Here is a 19,503-nt window from a genome sequence, read left to right on the forward strand (position 1 = left end):
TTTGGCAAAGGTAAGTGGAATGCTGATCTGACGGCTTACGCTGCTCCGAACGCCCAAGATATCCATTCCGGCTATCTGAACCGGCTGTATACCAGCCGTGACTATGAAGCCGGTCTGGTTAACATGATGAAAGATAAATATGAGGTAACTTCCATATGCTCCTTCCTGCTTGTATGCTTTCATTCTTGCTGACTCTCCTAGCCCCTAAGGGCCGGTTTAAAATATTCTTTCAAACCGGGACTTAATAATATCGATCAGATAGTATGACCCGTTGTGCAGATTTTTGCTGACCACGAAAGGCCCCTCCCAAGGTGGGGATAGCTTATGCATATCAGTCTGATCTTGGATGAGGCGAAGCACCAAATCTCCTTCCTGAAAGGCTCTGGTTTTGACCCGGCGACTGTGATAACGACGAAGATCCTGCTAGTAAATCGCCGATCGGGCGGCTGCGATGTCACGCTCTTCATCCAACCGGTCCAAAGCATCTTGCCGTGCTGTCTCGTTGTCCGCTTCAACATAAGCCGTGACACGAGGTGAATCATGACGGATATCACTGGGGAGAACCGCCTCCGCTCCATAAACCATGAAGAACGGTGTGTATCCTGTTGTTCTGTTGGGTCTTGTATTGATGCTCCATAACACAGATGGTAATTCTTCTACCCAACAACCCGACGTTCTCTGCAAAGGAACCATGAGCCGGGGCTTGATGCCTCTCAAGATCTCTTGATTAGCTCTTTCTGCTTGACCGTTGGACTGTGGATGTGCCACTGATGAAACGTCGAGCCGGATGTGCTCCCGTTCACAGAACTCCTTCATAGCACCTTTGGACAAATTGGTACCATTATCTGTGATAATACTGTGCGGAAAGCCAAACCGGAAAATCTCCTTTTTGATGAACTGAACCGCCGTGGCCGCATCACACTTGCTAACAGGTTCTGCCTCCACCCACTTTGTAAACTTGTCAACCGCCACCAGGAGGTGGGTCTTCTTATCTTTGGACCTTTTGAAAGGCCCAACCATATCCAGCCCCCAAGTCGCAAACGGCCAAGTAATTGGAATCATTCTCAATTCTTGAGCCAATACATGAGCACGTCTTGAAAACCTTTGGCAACCATCACATCGTCTGACCAGATCCTCCACATCAGCATGAGCAGTTAACCAATAGAAGCCATGGCGAAACGCTTTAGCCACCAGAGACTTTGAACCGGCGTGGTGACCACAGTCTCCTTCGTGGATCTCACGCAAAATTTCACGGCCTTCTTCAGGAGACACGCAACGTTGAAAAGCTCCTGATATACTGCAATGATGCAACTCGCCGTTGATGATAGCCATGGACTTGGATCGCCGGATTATCTGCCGGGCCAGAATCTCATCCTCTGGCAACTCGCCCCGGTTCTTGTACGCCAGGTAAGGAAGCGTCCAATCCGGAATAACATGAAGAACCGCCACCAATTGAGCCTCCGGATCAGGAATAGCCAAATCCTCTTCACCAGGGATCTTGACCAACGGGTTGTGCGGCACATCCAGAAAAACATTGGGTGGGACCGGTTTGCGCTGAGAGCCCAGCCGGCTTAAAGCGTCTGCCGCTTCATTTTTCCGCCGGTCCACATGGTCCACCTGATAGCCTTTGAAATAACCTGCGATAGTATCCACCTCACGACGATATACTGCCATGAGTGGGTCCTTGGAGTCCCAAGTGCCAGACACTTGCTGAGCCACGAGGTCCGAGTCACCGAAGCACTTAACTCGACTTAGATTCATCTCCTTAGCCATCCGGAGACCATGGAGCAAGGCTTCATACTCAGCTGCATTGTTAGTACAAGGGAACATTAAACGGAGAACATAACAAAACTTATCACCTCGTGGGGAAGTTAATACGACTCCAGCCCCCGAGCCTTCCAACTGCCTGGATCCGTCAAAATGGATGGTCCAATACATATGATCCGGCTTTTCTTCAGGTGCTTGCATTTCCGTCCAATCATTGATGAAATCAACAAGTGCTTGAGACTTAACCGTTGTCCGAGGCACATACTTCAAACCGTACGGCCCCAGCCCTATGGCCCACTTTGCAATCCGGCCAGTTGCTTCCCGGTTCTGGATGATATCTCCCAAAGGAGCAAAACTGACCACCGTAATTAAGTGCCCTTGGAAATATTGTTTAAGCTTCCGGCTTGCCATAAAAACTCCATACACCAGCTTCTGCCAATGCGGATACCTTTGCTTGGACTCAATGAGCACCTCGCTGATATAATAGACCGGGCGTTGAACCGGATGCTCCTTACCTGCCTCCTTTCGCTCCACCACAATAGCTACGCTGACCGCCCGAACATTAGCAGCAACATATAGCAGTAACGGCTCCTTGTCAACGGGAGCGGCGAGCACAGGCGGATTGGCCAATTGCCGCTTTAAGTCCTCAAATGCTTCATCAGCAGCAGAACTCCAGACAAACTGATCCCTCTTTTTCAACATCTGATACAAAGGGATTGCCTTCTCACCCAGGCGACTGATAAACCGACTTAGCGCAGCAATCCGGCCTGCCAGGCGTTGAACATCGTTGATACACTTCGGTTTAGCCAGGGAGGTGATAGCCGTGATCTTCTCCGGATTAGCCTCAATTCCCCTGTTGGACACTAGAAAACCCAATAGCTTGCCCGCCGGTACACCAAAGACACACTTGTCCGGATTAAGCATCATCTTGTATGTTCTCAGGTTATCAAAGGTTTCCTTCAAATCATCAATCAGAGTCTCCTTCTCCCTGGATTTAACCATGATATCATCCACGTAAGACAATTTTGTACACACCGTTGGTAAGTTGCCTGGGCACTCTTGAGCCCGAAGGGCATAGACACATAGCAGAAGGCTCCAAAGGGAGTTATAAATGTTGTCTTCTCCTGGTCCTTAACTGCCATTTTGATCTGATGATAGCCAGAATACGCATCCAAAAAACTTAAACGCTCACACCCCGCCGTAGCATCAATAATTTGATCAATACGGGGGAGGGCAAAAGGATCTGCTGGACAAGCTTTATTAAGATCTGTGTAATCCACACACATGCGCCAGGTGCCGTTTTTCTTGAGGACCAGCACCGGATTGGCAACCCACTCGGGGTGAAAAACTTCAACAATAAAGCCAGCTGATAAGAGCCTGGCTACCTCTTCTCCAATCGCCTTGCGTCTTTCTTCATTAAACCAGCGGAGGAACTGTTTCACCGGTTTATATTTAGGATCCACATTAAGTGTGTGCTCAGCGAGTTGCCTCGGTACACCTGGCATGTCAGAGGGCTTCCATGCAAAAATGTCCCGATTCTCACGGATGAACTTGATGAGCGCGCTTTCCTATTTCGGATCCAAGTTGGCACTGATGCTGAACTGCTTGGATGAATCGCCAGGTACGAAGTCAACAAGCTTAGTTTCTGCTGTCGATTTGAACTTCAGGGCCGGATCATGCTCCATAGTTGGCTTCTTCAACGGAGTCATGTCCGCCGGATCAACATTATCTTTATAGTACTTCAACTCCTCGGTGGCACAAACCGACTCTGCATAAGCCGCATCTCCTTCCTCGCATTCCAAAGCGATTTTGCGGCTTCCGTGAATCGTTATTGTCCCCTTGTGACCCGGCATCTTGAGCTGCAAATACACATAACAGGGCCGAGCCATAAACTTGGCGTATGTCGGCCGCCCAAACAGGGCATGATATGGAGTTTGGATTTTCACCACTTCAAACGTCAATGTCTCCGACCTGGAATCATGATCATCCCCAAAGGCCACTTCGAGAGCTATCTTACCAACAGGATATGCTGATCTGCCAGGCACTACACCGTGGAATACTGTATTAGACGGTTTGAGATTCTTATCTGTTAGTCCCGTACGACGGAAGGTCTCATAGTACAGGATGTTAATGCTGCTCCCTCCATCCATGAGCACCTTGGTGAACTTATAACCTCCCACCTGAGGCGCCACCACCAGAGCCAACTGACCCGGATTATCGACCTAGGGCGGGTGATCATCTCTGCTCCATATGATTGGCTGTTCAGACCAACGTAGATAACGGGGTATGGCCGGTTCAACAGAGTTGACTGCCCGCCTCTGAACCTTCCGGTCTCGCTTGTCCAAGCTAGTGGTAAAGACATGGTACTGCCCACTACTCAACTGCTTTGGGTTGCTCTGGTAACCTGACTGTTGCTGCTGTTGGTTGTAACTACCCTGGTTGTTCTGACTATTCTGACCATTATGTCCGCCCGGATTACCATTAAACCCTGAACCGGAACTTCCTCCACCGTAACCCGGCCCGGACCCTGAGCCACCACCAGATCCGTGATCATACAGGAAATTATTAGAATTCTTGAACTCCTGCATAATAAAGCAATCCTTCCAAAGGTGGTTTGCTGGCTCCTCCTTCGTCCCATGTCTTGGACAGGGCTGGTTTAGCAGATAGTTCAGGCGGTTTGGGTTAGGGTTGGGTGCTCCACTACGATTTTTCGTCCTACCCTTGCGCCGCTGGCCATTGTCCTGTGCGTTGCTATTAGCCACAAAATCCATGTTACCATCCGCTTTACGCTTGCCTCCTCCGCCATTGCCTACCTAGTGATGCTGCTGACCTTTGGAGCTGTTGTTCTTCTTCCCCTTCCCTGTCTTGTCATCATTAGATTCAGGATCCTTGGTACTATCAAAATCAGCATATTTTACCAAAGCGGCCATGAGGGTCCCCATGTCGGTGCAATGACGCTTCATCCGTCCCAATTTCAACTTCAGGGGCCCAAACCGGCAGTTGCCTTCTAGGGTTAATACTGCGGTGTCAGTGTTGATGCGGTCTGAGGAGTGCAACACATGTGAAACCCGACGCACCCAATGAGTCGTTGATTCTCCTTCCTCCTGGACGCATGCAGCTAAGTCCACTATCGACATAGGCTGTTTACAGGTATCCTAGAAATTGTTGATAAACCGGGCTCGAAATTGGGCCCATGAACTGATAGAATTAGCTGGCAAGCTTTTTAACCAAGTACGGGCCGTTCCTTCAAGCATCATGGTGAAGTATTTCGCACACGCCGTGTCATCCACATCAAGCATCTCCATGGCCATCTCATAGCTCTCTACCCATGTCTCTGGAGGTTGATCCGCCGTATAATTTGGTACCTTGCGTGGGCCTTTGAAATCCTTGGGCAGGCACACGTTGCGTAAAGCGGGGATAAGGCAAGGCACCCCCAAAGAACTAGAAGTAACACCAGGTTCGATCGAGATGGTTGGACGAACTGGTGTGAGCTGCCGAGCCTGATGCTGTGCGGCTAATTCGGCCTCCCTGCGCGCTCGGGCCCGGTTCACCACTTCCTGAGCGTCATCAGCACCACCCATCGGGTTGTTGCCACGGGGTGCTCCACGTCATTCATTACTCGACACTGCTAGTTCATCCATATGTCTGCTATAGCTCCGGCTTGGACGGGGGGTCGAGTGGATCCGGTCCCGGTTGTACGAGTACGCTTCCTGTTGGGCCAAAGCTGTCCTCAGAAGTTCCTTGACCCGTCGCGTCTCTACTGCCTGCGGCGAGTCACCTTCAATTGGAATGGCCTCCAGTCGTGCAACAGCGGCAACAAGATTGTCCATTGGGTTGGAGTAGTGACCCGGAGGTGTTAAAGCATCCTGAGGTATAACGGTATTTTGACGAGGCGGGTCCATCTGACGGGGCTGAACCGGTGCACCGGTCCCAGGGGCTTCTGCCCGGCTCCCCTCCAGCGGATTGCCGGTTCTTGGTCCTAGAGTGTTGAAAAGGTCTCTGGCCTCGAAAACCGGAGGTAAGCGGGATCGGTGCTTCCTCCTCATGACTTCATGCGACGCGCTCTGGTCCAACATAAGCATGTAGGCCTGTGCGTCTAAAGCGGCCCGCTCTGCGGCCATCCTGGTGTCCTCAGCCGCCAGATCCGTCTTGGCCTGGGTGATTTGTTCCTTTACTTTTGCAATCTCCGTGTTGTGAGCGTCCTGATCTGGCGGATTAACTTCTGCCATAAGCACAGCCAACGCATCAAATAGTTCTGATAGAACCTGAGCCGGCGGGCGCACAGGGCCTCCTGCCCCGGCAGCCGTTGCCGCTGCTGAACCGGAGATCGTTGCCGCGGCTGTCGAAGAATGAAGCGCTGCTTGTGTTCCGGTCATGAATATTCCAACCCGGTTAGGCAGATCAGAGGGGTCCAGAATACTGTCACCATCGGAACAGCTCTCAATCCGGCCATCTTGTAGCTGATAAAGAGATTTGGTTTCTCCGGTCGAAGATTCGTCACCGGAACAAACGGCAGTCGCCCCGCGAAACTCCGATGCGTCCTCATAACTCCCTCCATGGATCATTCCCACGAAGGCACGCTTCATGGCCGGTTTAACCCGGGCGAATCGCGCATGCTGAGCCGTCTCGACGAGGTCGGTGCAAATGTCCGGTTCAGGGCCCGGTTCACCGATCTTGCCAATGAAAACGTGAATGCTACCAAAGGGGACCCGGTACCCGTACTCAATTGAGCCGGCCTCGGGGCCCCAGCCTGCGTCGTCGATGTAGAGCTTGCCGCGACGACTCTTAGTCATCCGGCCTACAGCGTAGCCCTCGAGTCCTTCAAAGCGGCCCTCCAAGAACCGGAAACCATCGTGCGATAGCCCCACGGTGGGCGCCAACTGTCGTGGGTTTGTCATGGCAGATGTCCTAGAGAAAGGACTTAGTACATGGGTGACGCCCGTCGGTTTACAGAGTCCCAACACCGGTCCATAGATGTGTCCGGTTTGATCTCTACTTATTCCTAACTTACAATACAAGTTACATATTGACGCCAGTTTACGGCTACAGGCTCTCAACCGATTATGGGTCTTGAGCCCTCATCTATCTTCATGGGTTTTAACCTGCTTAACTACCGATGAAGTTAATCCGGCCCAGATAGGCCGGTTTACGCCCAGTAGTAATATCCCCAACACTGGGTGTGGGAAAGAAGAGAAGAGGCATGACCATGCAAACCCCATGTGCGTACCATAATTGTTTCCGAACCGGTTTATTTAATTTTTATTTCAAAGATTTTTCTTAAAATATTGTTAATCAGTTTTTAACATGGAAAAAATGATATCGCTAAAAATGAAAAAGTGTTCATGTATGTACATATGAATAAAAATCCCACCGCGTATATAAAAATGTTTGTATATACAAAAAGGTTCATGTATTTTTAGAAATAGTTGATAGCTAGTTTTTTTTTAGAAAATATTCATACACATTTTGAATATATATTCATGTACTCTAGAAAATATGTTTAAAAAATCTAAGAAGAAAAGGAGGACATAAATAGACAACAAAAAGGTGGAAATAGAAACAAAAAAATGATAACATAAAAGGTAAAACAAAGTAAGCAGAAGTATTGAAAGAAAAAGGAAAAGTCCAACTAAAGAATCTGCCCAATAGACTGGCTGAATCTACTCTCTACCAAGCAGACTGAACTTGCTGTAGCAGTTGCGCGTGAATCTAGCTAGGAGCGAAGAATGGGTCACACGGCCTGCAGCTCGCCCGCCCGATCCCACAAGAATCTCTCCCCTGGTTTGTTACTTCACTCCAGTGGTTGGCCCATCGATCACCCATCCCACTCGACCCCCCCGCAACTCGCATCACACAACTCCTATTCTCTTGTTGGCTGATCAACCAAGTTCTCGTCGTCTCGATCGTCGAAAATCTATCGATGGGGTCGTCGTTTAAGTCGGAGTGGGGGCCGGCGATCTGCATGGTGCTCATCGAGCTGTTCACCACGGGGCAGCTGCTGCTCACCAAGGTGGTGGTCGACGCTGGCCTCATGGTCTTCGCCCTCCTCACCTACCGCTTCTTCCTCGGTGCCGCCCTCGTTGTCCCTCTCGCCCTCATCCTTGAGCCGTACGTCATCGCTTCTCTACTCACCGCCAATGCATCTCATCTTCAAGATTTTATTGTTACTCCCTCCGATCTATATTAAATGTCGCTGGTTTAATACAAAGTTGTTAGAGGGAGCACTTATTAATTTATGCACGCATGCATTTCTGACCGATTATATTCATGACGTGACGTGATCGAATTCCTTCTTTGCACTTATATTGATATGTGGTTCGTGTGTGCCTATGGGTGGATGGCATGTTGTGTTTGCCTGTTGCCGCCGTGTCACTAGCATGTACTCCTAAAAATGTATAAGATTGTTTAGACCACGAAAGACTATTTCTTTACAGAGGGAGTAGTCTCCAGACAAGTTTAGCTTGACAGACCATTTGTCTTCTTTCCTGGTGGCCGAAGAAGCTACTGAGTTTGGCGGTGGGAACTGTAAGCATATCAAATCTGATATGTATGCCACGCACATATGTTACCAGGATCTATTTCACGAGTCTTCCATGACAACAACACAACCTTGGCGCCTGCCTTATAAGTAGTATGGAGGGCGATCACATCTTTAGGGAATGAAGGGGAAGTAGTGGCTACTGGCTAGGGCTACACCTGGATCAAAAACATAGCAAAACATTTCAAAAAAAAATCTCTGTATTTTTTTACATCCCAGGAGCTATGTAGCTCTGTACTTTTTGCAAAGCTGCTCGGATGTCATTTGGGAATCAAACTTTGCAAAGACCTATAACATTTGTTCATAATCATTGTCACAAAGTTAGACAACATGGTCTACAAGTAACACTTAAGGCCGCATCAACGAAAATTACGCTCGTAAATTAAAAGTAATTGGATACACTAGCACCACCTCATGATCAGAAATTACAATATGCATGATCTTTGCATTTATATTGATCTGTTATGTTCTTCCCTGCTGGACCAATATATGGTTTGTGTTTTGTCTATGGCGTGTTTGTCCGTTGCGTTCACCATGTCGCCAGCATGTGTTCTGTTACTTCTGTACTGTGTTTAGCTATTGTTTATCTTCTTTCCTGATGGACAAAGAAGCTATACTGGGTTTGTAGGCGTGGGAATCATAAGCATATCAAATCTGATATGCCAAACATATTTTCCCAAGATCTTTTTTAAAAAATATGCAGCAAAGTCCAGCTATTTCTCTCAAAAAAATCTCAAGATCTCACTAGCCTTTTTTCGAAACAGAGGCAAAAGCTTTGCCTCATCTCATTAATAAAGAAAAAGGGTAACAAGTTGCCCGGTTAATTAACAAAGAACCGGGCGAAAACCGCTACAACACAACCACAAGAAAGGGCACCCCGGTCGACTTGGCACCGACGAGACCACACACACCACCAAGAAGAGGACACTGCCGAGGTTGCCTGCAATGTCATCGTCATCACCTCTCCCCGAGCAGGCGACTCCGATTTCGCCGCTGACGACCCATCAAGACACCTTCGAACAAGCGACACACGAGAACCTCGCCGGCCAAGGGCAACACCACGCGACCTGGCCACCCACACGAAGACACACACGCTGGCGAGAAGAAACACAAAGCTGAGGTTTCCACCAGGTCTCATCGTCGTCACTCCTCCACGAGCCAGTGATTCCGACTTTACCATTCAACTTCCACAAACGAAATCCTCGTCGCAACAGACGCCGGTACCCATGCCGGCCCATGCCAAACAGTCGACCCTCGCGTAGCAACAGGCAGCTCCGACTCTGATGACAAGCTCCGGAGAGGAGATGCGCAAGACCCGCGCCGAAGAAGATCTTCACCACCGGACCGCCCCTTCCAGGTCATCGTACGCCGCTCAAATGAAGAGGCTCAAAAAGCATAGCAGCTCAGACTTCACAACAAGCGAAGACCAAGACGAAGATACTCGGACACGCCAGAGCCAAGCCCACTAACAAGGTCTTGCCGCTACCAGACCATCGCTCACCAATGTCATCGTTGCCACACAAGCCGTCACACGGACCTCTGGCATCGCCGGCCACGTGCCGCGATGCCGTGCAAGTCCAACCCGGGTTCTCACTAGCCTTTCATGACAACAACCTTGCATATGTTTCTCATGTGGTTATTTACCAGTATGGGTTTAGCTCACGATGTCTTTGGGTTTTGGAAGTCCTCCACCGAACGAGTAGTATTTCACCACGAAAGGCTTACAAGGAAATTCCACTAGTATCATATAGACTACTCCCTTTGATCCAAATTAATTGACACAGATTTAGTACTAAAGTTGTGTCAATTAATTTGGATTGGAGAGAGTACATGATAGAGGTTGAGCTCATTACTCGAATGAAACCAAGTCTACAACAAAAGGCTAGGAATTACGTTATTACTCCCTCCGTTCACTTTTATAAGTCGTTTTAGACAACTGAAAATGAGCTAATTTGCACCTTGTCTGAAATGTCTTCAAAGCCTTATCAAAGTGAACAGAGGGAGTAATTAAGAGGCATGTAGATAACAGAGCAGGCCCTAAATCTGAAAGATTAGAAAGTTGAAAGTATAGCTAATTAGATGCAAACACAAGTTCATTGCATGCACCGCCCACCCATATTCCACTATTTATTTTTTTAGAGATTGAGGAATAACTCTTATATATCCCTCAAACATAAAGAGAAAAATTAGAGGGTGGGGACATCTTGCAAACACAAGTTCTCTGTACATGCACGCCACTAGCTCACACATAAAGAATGACAAGCACTTGGTGAGTTGTTAGAGCCAGCACTCATCTCCCCTCCCTCCCCGTAGCTTTGCCATTCCCTCCTTGTCACTTTGCTCAAAGGCTATCTCCATTCTCTAATTCTCCACCACGTACGTCCAGCGACAGTAATGGGGGGCTCGACGAACGTGAAGGAATGGTGGCCTGCCATCTTCATGTTGTTGATCCAAATTTTCACGACAGGGTTAATGTTGCTCACAAAGGTGGTGGTGGACAATGGGTCACTTGCTTGGACCTTGCTCACGTACCGCTTCTTCCTTGGCGCCATCTTGGCCATCCCCTTGGCGATGTTCTTTGAGAAGTTAGCTCTAATTAACTACTGTTATTTTAGCATATTTTTCTCCTTCTCATGGTTGTCATATGACAGGGAACATTTGGCAAGTAATTATCAAAATGTGTCGTGATATAGAAACATTTTGCAAATGATTATCTGTTTACTTACCCTCATCACCTCATGTAGAGGGAGGTTGAAGGAGCTTACACTGAAGGCGTTCATATGGATTTTCACCAGTGCACTTGTGGGGTTAGTCATTTCGTTCACATCATCTCAGTTCGGCAATGGTTCTGATAAATATCTACGCACAAAGTAGTGGTGATTGTTGCTTTCACCTTCCAGATTCACAATTCCTGGTTTCGCCTACATTGGCCTCGGAGACACATCGCCAGGATACGCAGTAAACTTCTATAACATCATACCGATTGCCGCCTTCATCCTCGCGGTCCTTTTCAGGTAAACAAGATGGAAATATAATCACAAACGCCTACTAGGAATATTGGGGCCATAGAGGAAGGAACTGCAACAACCGACTGTTATTTTTCTCTGGAAGGAGCCACTAGACATGAGGAGCCTGGTGGGGAACATCAAGGTCGTCGGAACCCTAGTCTGCGTTGGAGGAACGCTGGTGATCAGCCTGTACAAGGGCAAGGTGCTGCACCTTTGGCCCACAAATATCATCGGCTACCACCCAAAGCAAGCCGGAGCTGCTTTTGGTCACCACCATGTGCGTGGAACCATCTTGCTCATCACCAGCAGCCTCAGCCTCGCCGTCTGGTACACAGTACAGGTATATAACAAACATATAAGCAACAAGTCACTATTGCAAAGTCTCAAATAAATAGTATTACCTATATATCATTAATTTTGTACAGGTACTTCATGCAAAATTCAACTCCTCCTCCGAGGGAGTATTACCTTTTTAAATTCTTAAGCAAAGTGTGACCAATACAGCTTAATTATATATGAGTTTGTAATGAGCAGGCTCAGATGCTAAAAGTGTTCCCATACAAGTACTGGTCCACTGTCGCTACATGCTTCGTGGGGAGCATCCAAACGGCTGTCGTGGGGGTTGCCATGAACAGAGAGAAGGCAACATGGGCGCTCAAATGGAACATGAGCTTGCTCACCATTGTGTACTCGGTAAAACTATTCGGCTATTCATTTTGTTGTGCATCAGTTCACTTTGTGGCTCTCAGTTGAAGGTCCTCATTTACATCTTGCTGCAGGCAATACTCAACACTGCTGCCAAATTTGTGATGATTTCATGGGTCGTCATGCAGCATGGGCCAACCTATCCGGCCATGTTTTGTGCCGTGACGGTGTTCTTCACTACTATTCTCGACTCGTTGCTTCTCGGCAATGATATGTCCGTTGGGAGGTATGCTTACCACTTCTCTCTATCCTATATTAATAAGTGCTGATTTTGGCTAACGTTCTTAAGACCGTAGGTATATACCAAAATATGCATTGCCAATTACTAACATTATTTTCTTAAAAATTGTTGCTGAGTTTCCTTGCAATTAATAACCGATCGGTTTACATGCATGCAGTGTTCTAGGCATGTTCATGATTCTAGCTGGGCTCTATCTTTTCCTTTCGGGAAAGAGAAAAGAATCGGTACCTCCGAGTGAAGAAAATCCAAAGGAACAAATGTTGTTTCAGAGTGGAGACAAGAATGATAAATCAGTAGCTAATGTATGATTATTTCATTTGGCAATATTACAAAAGGGACTATTCAGAAGTTTGTGTATTATGAAAAATAGAGGAAAATGGTCAATATTGTTTGTGATGTCCTCAACCATTCATCCAATTTGATCATCATGAAAAAAGGTCAATATCCCAAAATTGTTGATTATGGTAGTTGTCTTCATTTTAGTTAGCGAATTTTAAACCAGACAATGAAAATACTAAAATGACACAATTAGTTCTAAGTTTTGTAGTTTCTTTGTTTGGTTTTATATGAAGTCCTCAAGTATTGACCCTGCATTATTGTATCTCTCCACTTCCTCCTGCCTTTTCCTCCTGTCTGAAAGGATCGAGGTGGATCTGCGAGGGGCCAGGGCGTGAATAGATCTCTACAATATTTATGATGCTTGCAAGGTCAAGGGACCAAAGTAAAACACAAATGAATGAGCTACGGTTAGGGACAATCGAAGGCACAGGGAAACGAAGATTTATTTCGATGTTCACTCCCTTAGAGAGGAGATAGTCGCATCGTTGGAGAGGTTGGAATCCACAAAGGAAACCTACACCACATTGCATAAGAGAAACTCCAACGCGCCGACCCAAACGGACGCGCTCTTTGTCCGCTTTTTGTTCGTTTGGGTCGGCCGCCCGCTCAACGTCCGCCCTCTTTTTGATTTGGGTCGGCTATGCGCCCAATGCACAGGACCCATTTCATGTCCATGCATAAATTTTAAAAGGCCCACTGCCATAGATCATGCCAGCGGCCATGCCATCGGCCAAAATTCATGCCGGCACCATGCCAATGGCTGGCATACAATGCCAGTCTCCCAAAAATCCACCACACAGTTTATGCTGGCACACTTGCCAGCGGTCGGCACACATGCCAGCACACAAAAAGGGGCGGGAATTTGACCACGCCATCTCAGCCGTGGTCATGCCAGCACACTTGCCGGCATACAAAAAAAGGATGGTGCTCTCCACCATAGATCACTCGTTGTTGAACTTGAGCATGTCGGCCTGCATCTTCTCAAACCACGCCTCTTCCTCAGCGACACGGTGTTCAAGTCCACCTTCATGACCTCCACCCCCATCATCATGCTAGCGAGCTCCACTTCTTTTGCCTTTCTCTTGGCATTGACGGCCTCGATCTCGAGCATCTTGGCTTGCTTCTCCGCTTCCATCGCAAGCATCTTGGCTTGCTTCTCTCAAGGTCAAGCCTCCCCCTTTGGATCTCCATGAAGGTGTTCATTTGATCTTCCTTATATTGCCGGCGCTTCTCCTCCCTTGTGTCCTTCTTGCTCATTGTCGGTGTCAAAACCGGCGGATCTCGGGTAGGGGGTCCTGAACTGTGCGTCTAAGGCGGATGGTAACAGGAGGCAGGGGACAGTTCGGGACCCCCTACCCGAGATCCGCCGGTTTTGACACCGACATTGGTGCTTTCGTTGAGAGTTCCTCTGTGTCGTCACCGTTAGGCTTGATGGCTCCTTCGATCATCGATAGCGATGCAGTCCAGGGTGAGACTTTTCTCCCCGGACAGATCTTTGTATTCGGCGGCTTCGCACTGCGGGCCAACTCTCTTGGCCATCTGGAGCAGATCGAGAGTTACGCCCCTGGCCACCAGGTCAGGTTTGGAAGCTTAAACTACATGGCCGCTGTCCGCGGAGACTTGATCTTCGACGGATTCGAGCCCCTGCTGAGTGCGCCCCACGATCACGATGAGCATGATTTAGCTCTACCATCGGATAGTGTTCATGAGACCGCACCGGCAACCGCTCCGACCCTCAATTTGGAGCCAATTGCGCCATCCATGGACGGGTTGATAGACCCCGCCACGGAGGCCATATTCTCAGCGACGATCGATCCGAGTATCGACCTTACCCTTCACGGGAGCCGTGACGCCGAACTACCGGATTCTTCCCCGGCCACGGACTCTGAACCACCTGCGCCCGTGCCTATCGAATCCGACTAGGCGCCGATCATGGAGTTCACCTCCGCGGATATCTTTCAGCACTCGCCCTTCAGCGACATACTAAACTCATTAAGGTCTCTCTCCCTGTCAGGAGAGTCCGGGCCGAACTATGTTCGGCAGGAGTGGGATGCGGATGAGTGGAGTGGGATATCTTTCAGCACTCGCCCTTCAGCGACATACTAAACTCATTAAGGTCTCTCTCCCTGTCAGGAGAGTCCGGGCCGAACTATGTTCGGCAGGAGTGGGATGCGGATGACGAAGAAATTTGCTGCCCACCCACCACCCACTTAGTAGCCACTGTCGATGATTTGACCAACATGCTCGACTTCGACTCCGAAGACATCGACGGTATGGACGACGATGCAGGAGACGAACAGGAACCACTGCCCACAGGGCACTGGACGCCCACTTCATCATATGATGTATACATGGTGGACACACCCAAAGAAAACAACGACGAGGAACGGAAGGACGCAGCGAAGGGTTGTTCCCTCGAGAAGCAGTCAAAGCAGCGGCGTAAGCGCCGCTCCAAATCCCGCCTCGGCGGAAACAGCGATCATATAGACCCAGCGATAGAGCAGGGTGAACCATCGCCCGATCACGGCAACACGAAGAATCAAACCGAACAACCCGACTCAGTCGAAGATAACAGTCCGGACGACATCACACCGGACAGGCACCCGGAGCAACAGAATGCCCATCAAAGGCTTGTTGCCACTGCGAGGAGTTTGAAAAGGCAGAAGCAAAGGCTCAGGGCTGCACAAGACACACTTAGAATCAGATGGAGTGAAGTACTCAACACTGCATCGAAGTACGGCGGTAATCGCCACACCAAGAGCTACCCGACGCGAAAGTTGCTACCTGAATTCGATGAGGAGGCCTTAGATCCCCCGCAACCAAAAACCAAAACGGCCATCCGATCGGATAGACGACCTCGTGGCCAACATAGAGCGGCAAACGACGCCACACATAAGCCAGTACGCGATCCATGTGAGGGCTCGCATCAAAAGGATGGCGCAACCAGATCCATCTACGGGCCATGCAAGCACGCTCCAGCATGCAATGCAACACAACAAACATCCCAACACCACGGTACAGCCAAATACAGGGGTGCCGCACACCCCCTATGTTTCACCGATGAGGTGCTGGACCATGAATTTCCAGAGGGATTCAAACCCGTAAACATAGAGGCGTACGACGGAACGACAGACCCTAGGGTCTGGATTGAGGACTACATCCTCCATATCCATATGGCTAGGAGACGATCTCCAAGCCATCAAGTACTTACCCCTCAAGCTCAAAGGACCAGCTCGGCACTGGCTTAAAAGCCTCCCCGAAAACTCCATTGGAAGCTGGGAAGAGCTCGAAGACGCCTTTCGGGCAAATTTTCAAGGGACCTATGTCCGACCACCGAATGCAGACGATTTAAGTCATATAACTCAATAGCCCGGAGAGTCAGCCTAAAAGCTTTGGAACAGGTTTCTCACTAAAAAGAACCAAATAGTCGACTGTCCGGACACCGAAGCCTTAGCAGCTTTCAAGCACAGCGTTCGAGACGAATGGCTTGCCAGACACCTCGGCCAAGAAAAGCCGAGAACAATGGCAGCATTAACAAGCCTCATGACCCGCTTTTGCGCGGGCGAGGACAGCTGGTTAGCCCGATGCAGCACCTGCGACCCAAGTACATCCGAAGTCAGGGACGGAAACAAGAAATCACGACGCAGCAAAAACAAGCGCTGGAGTAAAGAAGACAGCCCGAAGAGCACGGCGGTAAACGCCGGATTCAGAAGCTCTCAGCCATGTCAGCAAAAGCTGCCCTCCAAAGGCAACAGAGACGAACTGTCCAGTCTAAACAAGATTCTGGACCAAATATGTCAGATCCATAGCACCCCCGATAAACCTGCAAATCATACCCATAGAGAATGTTGGGTCTTCAAGCAGTCGGCAAGCTCAACGCCGAACATAAGGGGCAGGATACACCAAGCGAAGGCGAGGACGAGCCTCGCAAGCAAAGCACTGGGGAATAGAAGAAATTCCCACCAGAAGTCAAAACAGTAAACGTGTTACACGTGACAAAGAGGAAAAACAAAGCGGCACTCCTAGAGACACATGCCCTAGGGCCTATCACCGTGGAGTTCTGCCACTAGTCGTCCCAACCGATCACCTTCGACCATCGGGATTACTCGGCAAGTATCTGGCATGCAGGATGGGCTGCCTTGGTATTAGACCCAATAATTGATGGATACCACTTCACATGAGTCCTGATGGACGGCGGTAGCAGTCTAAACCTGATATATCAGGACACAGTCCGCAAAATGGGGATAGACCCAACAAAAATTAGCCACAGCAATACTACCTTTAAAGGAGTAACGCCAGGCCCAGAGGCCCATTACACGGGCTCCCTGCTACTAGAGGTTATATTCGGCTTTCCCGATAACTTCTGCAGCGAAAATTTAACGTTCCACATCGCTCCGTTCCAAAGTGGTTATCAAGCACTACTCGGATGCGAAGCTTTCGCTCGCTTTAACACAATACCGCATTATGCTTCTCTCATGCTTAAGATGCCCGGTCTGCGCGGCATCATTACAATAAATGGAAATATTGAGCGCTCCTTGCATGCGGAAGACCATGCGGGTGCCTTGGCAGCCGCACACTAAACGGCCTCACCAACTAAAGCATCTGACAGGTCGTTAAGACCACGAACGCGGTTAGACGAGTCCGGCGTAGCTATATGTAATCGATACAGGTTTGATGGCTATACCCCTGTTACAATACAAGGGGCTCAACGCGCGCAAACAAGTGGCAATTAGGCTCAACTTTACTCATCTTGATTGTACATGGTTTCTTTAGTATAACCTACCTTTTCACACGACAACTTGTCAACTAAGTTCCTCTCTTTTACAGATGACCATCGTGCTACACTCGCCCAGGATACGGCACAACGGAGACACAGGCGCAGACGTGCAGCAGGGACCCGTTCCAAGGATTCTTTTTAGATTAAGACCCTGTGTAAACCTTTTTTATTGTCTCTTGTTGATACACATCATCCCCCGGATTCTTAGTACAATTGAGAAGGATGCTAACGTATTGGCATGTGGCCACGTCAGAATATTGCATGTACCTGGACACCAGGGGCTTATTACAAAGGGCACTGCTTAAGCCCGGTTTACATCATAAAGACCGAATACCTTAGGGAGTGTTTGAAGGAAATATGACCTAGAGGCAATAATAAAGTTATTGTTTATTTCCTTATATCATGATAAATGTTTATCATTCATGCTAGATTTGTATTAACTGGAAACATAATACATGTGTGAATACATAGACAAACAGAGTGACACTAGTATGCCTCTACTTGACTAGCTCGTTGATCAAAGATGGTTATGTTTCCTAACCATAGACATGAGTTGTCATTTGATTAACAGGATCACATCATTAGGAGAATGATGTGATTGACTTGACCCATTCCGTTAGCATAGCACTTGATCGTTTAGTTTGTTGCTATTGCTTTCTTCATAACTTATACATGTTTCTATGACTATGAGATTATGCAACTCCCGTTTACTGGAGGAACACTTTGTGTGCTACCAAACGTCACAACATAATTGGGTGATTATAAAGGTGCTCTACAGGTGTCTCCGAAGGTACTTGTTGGGTTGGCGTATTTCGAGATTAGGATTTGTCACTCCGATTGTCGGAGAGGTATCTCTAGGCCCACTCGGTAATGCACATCACTATAAGCCTTGCAAGCATTGCAACTAATGAGTTAGTTGCAGGATGATGTGTTACGGAACGAGTAAAGAGACTTGCCGGTAATGAGATTGAACTAGGTATTGAGATACCAACGATCGAATCTCGGGCAAGTAACATACCGATGGCAAAGGGAACAACGTATGTTGTTATGCGGTTTGACCAATAAAGATCTTCGTAGAATATGTGGGAGCCAATATGAGCATCCAGGTTCCGCTATTGGTTATTGGCCGGAGACGTGTCTCGGTCATGTCTACATTGTTCTCGAACCCGTAGGGTCCGCACGCTTAAGGTTTCAATGACAGTTATATTATGAGTTTATGAGTTTTGATGTACCGAAGGAGTTCGGAGTCTCGGATGAGATCGGGGACATGACGAGGAGTCTCTAAATGGTCGAGACGTAAAGATCGATATATTGGACGACTATATTCGAACATCTTAAAGGTTCCGAGTGATTCGGGTATTTTTCGAAGTACCGGAGAGTTACGGGAATTCGCCGGGGAGTATATGGGCCTTATTGGGCCATGCGGGAATAGAGGAGAGAGGCCAAAAGGAAGGAGGCGCGCGCCCCCCCTCTGGTCCGAATTGGACAAGGGGTGCAGCCCCCTTTTCCTTGTTCCTCTCCCCTGTTGGAAATATGCCCTAGAGGCAATAATAAATTAGTTATTATTATATTTCCTTGTTCATGATAATCGTTTATTATCCATGCTAGAATTGTATTGATAGGAAACTTAGATACATGTGTGGATACATAGACAACACCATGTCCCTTGTAAGCCTCTAGTTGACTAGCTCGTTGATCAATAGATGGTTACTGTTTCCTGACCATGGCATTGGATGTCGTTGATAAGGGGATCACATCATTAGGAGAATGATGTGGTGGACAAGACCCAATCCTAAGCCTAGCACAAGATCGTGTAGTTCGTATGCTAAAGCTTTCCTAATGTCAAGTATCATTTCCTTAGACCATGAGATTGTGCAACTCCCAGATACCGTAGGAATGCTTTGGGTGCACCAAACGTCACAACGTAATTGGGTGGCTATAAAGGTGCACTGCAGGTATCTCCGAAAGTGTCTCTTGGGTTGGCACGAATCGAGACTGGGATTTGTCACTCCGTGTAACGGAGAGGTATCTCTGGGACCACTCGGTAGGACATCATCATAATGTGCACAATGTGACCAAGGAGTTGATCACGGGATGATGTGTTACAGAACGAGTAAAGAGACTTGCC

General features: G+C 48.3%; 1 protein-coding gene across 4 annotated transcripts; it reads left to right on the forward strand.

Annotated features, from left to right (window-relative positions):
- The first annotated feature begins 7,526 nt into the window (after window positions 1-7,526).
- Window positions 7,527-12,655, forward strand: LOC123108402 (WAT1-related protein At5g64700-like). 4 transcript variants are annotated; one of them, XM_044530196.1, is made up of 7 exons: window positions 7,527-7,875; window positions 11,050-11,112; window positions 11,206-11,319; window positions 11,427-11,653; window positions 11,848-12,006; window positions 12,093-12,244; window positions 12,417-12,655. In XM_044530196.1, the coding sequence occupies exons 1-6, from the start codon at window positions 7,688-7,690 to the stop codon at window positions 12,227-12,229; spliced, it is 888 nt and encodes a 295-aa protein (XP_044386131.1). In that variant the 5' UTR covers window positions 7,527-7,687; the 3' UTR covers window positions 12,230-12,244; window positions 12,417-12,655. The 4 variants fall into 4 exon arrangements, with proteins under 4 accessions (XP_044386131.1, XP_044386132.1, XP_044386130.1 ...); XM_044530197.1 differs by having other exon boundaries at window positions 7,529-7,875; window positions 11,101-11,112; XM_044530195.1 differs by lacking the exon at window positions 7,527-7,875 and adding an exon at window positions 10,246-10,890.
- The last annotated feature ends 6,848 nt before the right edge of the window (window positions 12,656-19,503 follow it).

The sequence above is a fragment of the Triticum aestivum genome, chromosome 5A (genome assembly GCF_018294505.1).
Source record: "Triticum aestivum cultivar Chinese Spring chromosome 5A, IWGSC CS RefSeq v2.1, whole genome shotgun sequence".
In the NCBI taxonomy this organism is placed as follows: domain Eukaryota; kingdom Viridiplantae; phylum Streptophyta; class Magnoliopsida; order Poales; family Poaceae; genus Triticum; species Triticum aestivum.

What these genes read in the sequence shown, in the direction of transcription:
- LOC123108402 (XM_044530196.1), top strand. Translation starts at nt 7,688, where the DNA reads ATGGGGTCGTCGTTTAAGTCGGAGTGGGGGCCGGCGATCTGCATGGTG. An exon ending in CTCGCCCTCATCCTTGAGCC is followed by an intron (nt 7,876 to 11,049) that starts GTACGTCATCGC and finishes CACCTCATGTAG; the next exon opens with AGGGAGGTTGAAGGAGCTTA. An exon ending in CCGTCTGGTACACAGTACAG is followed by an intron (nt 11,654 to 11,847) that starts GTATATAACAAA and finishes TGTAATGAGCAG; the next exon opens with GCTCAGATGCTAAAAGTGTT.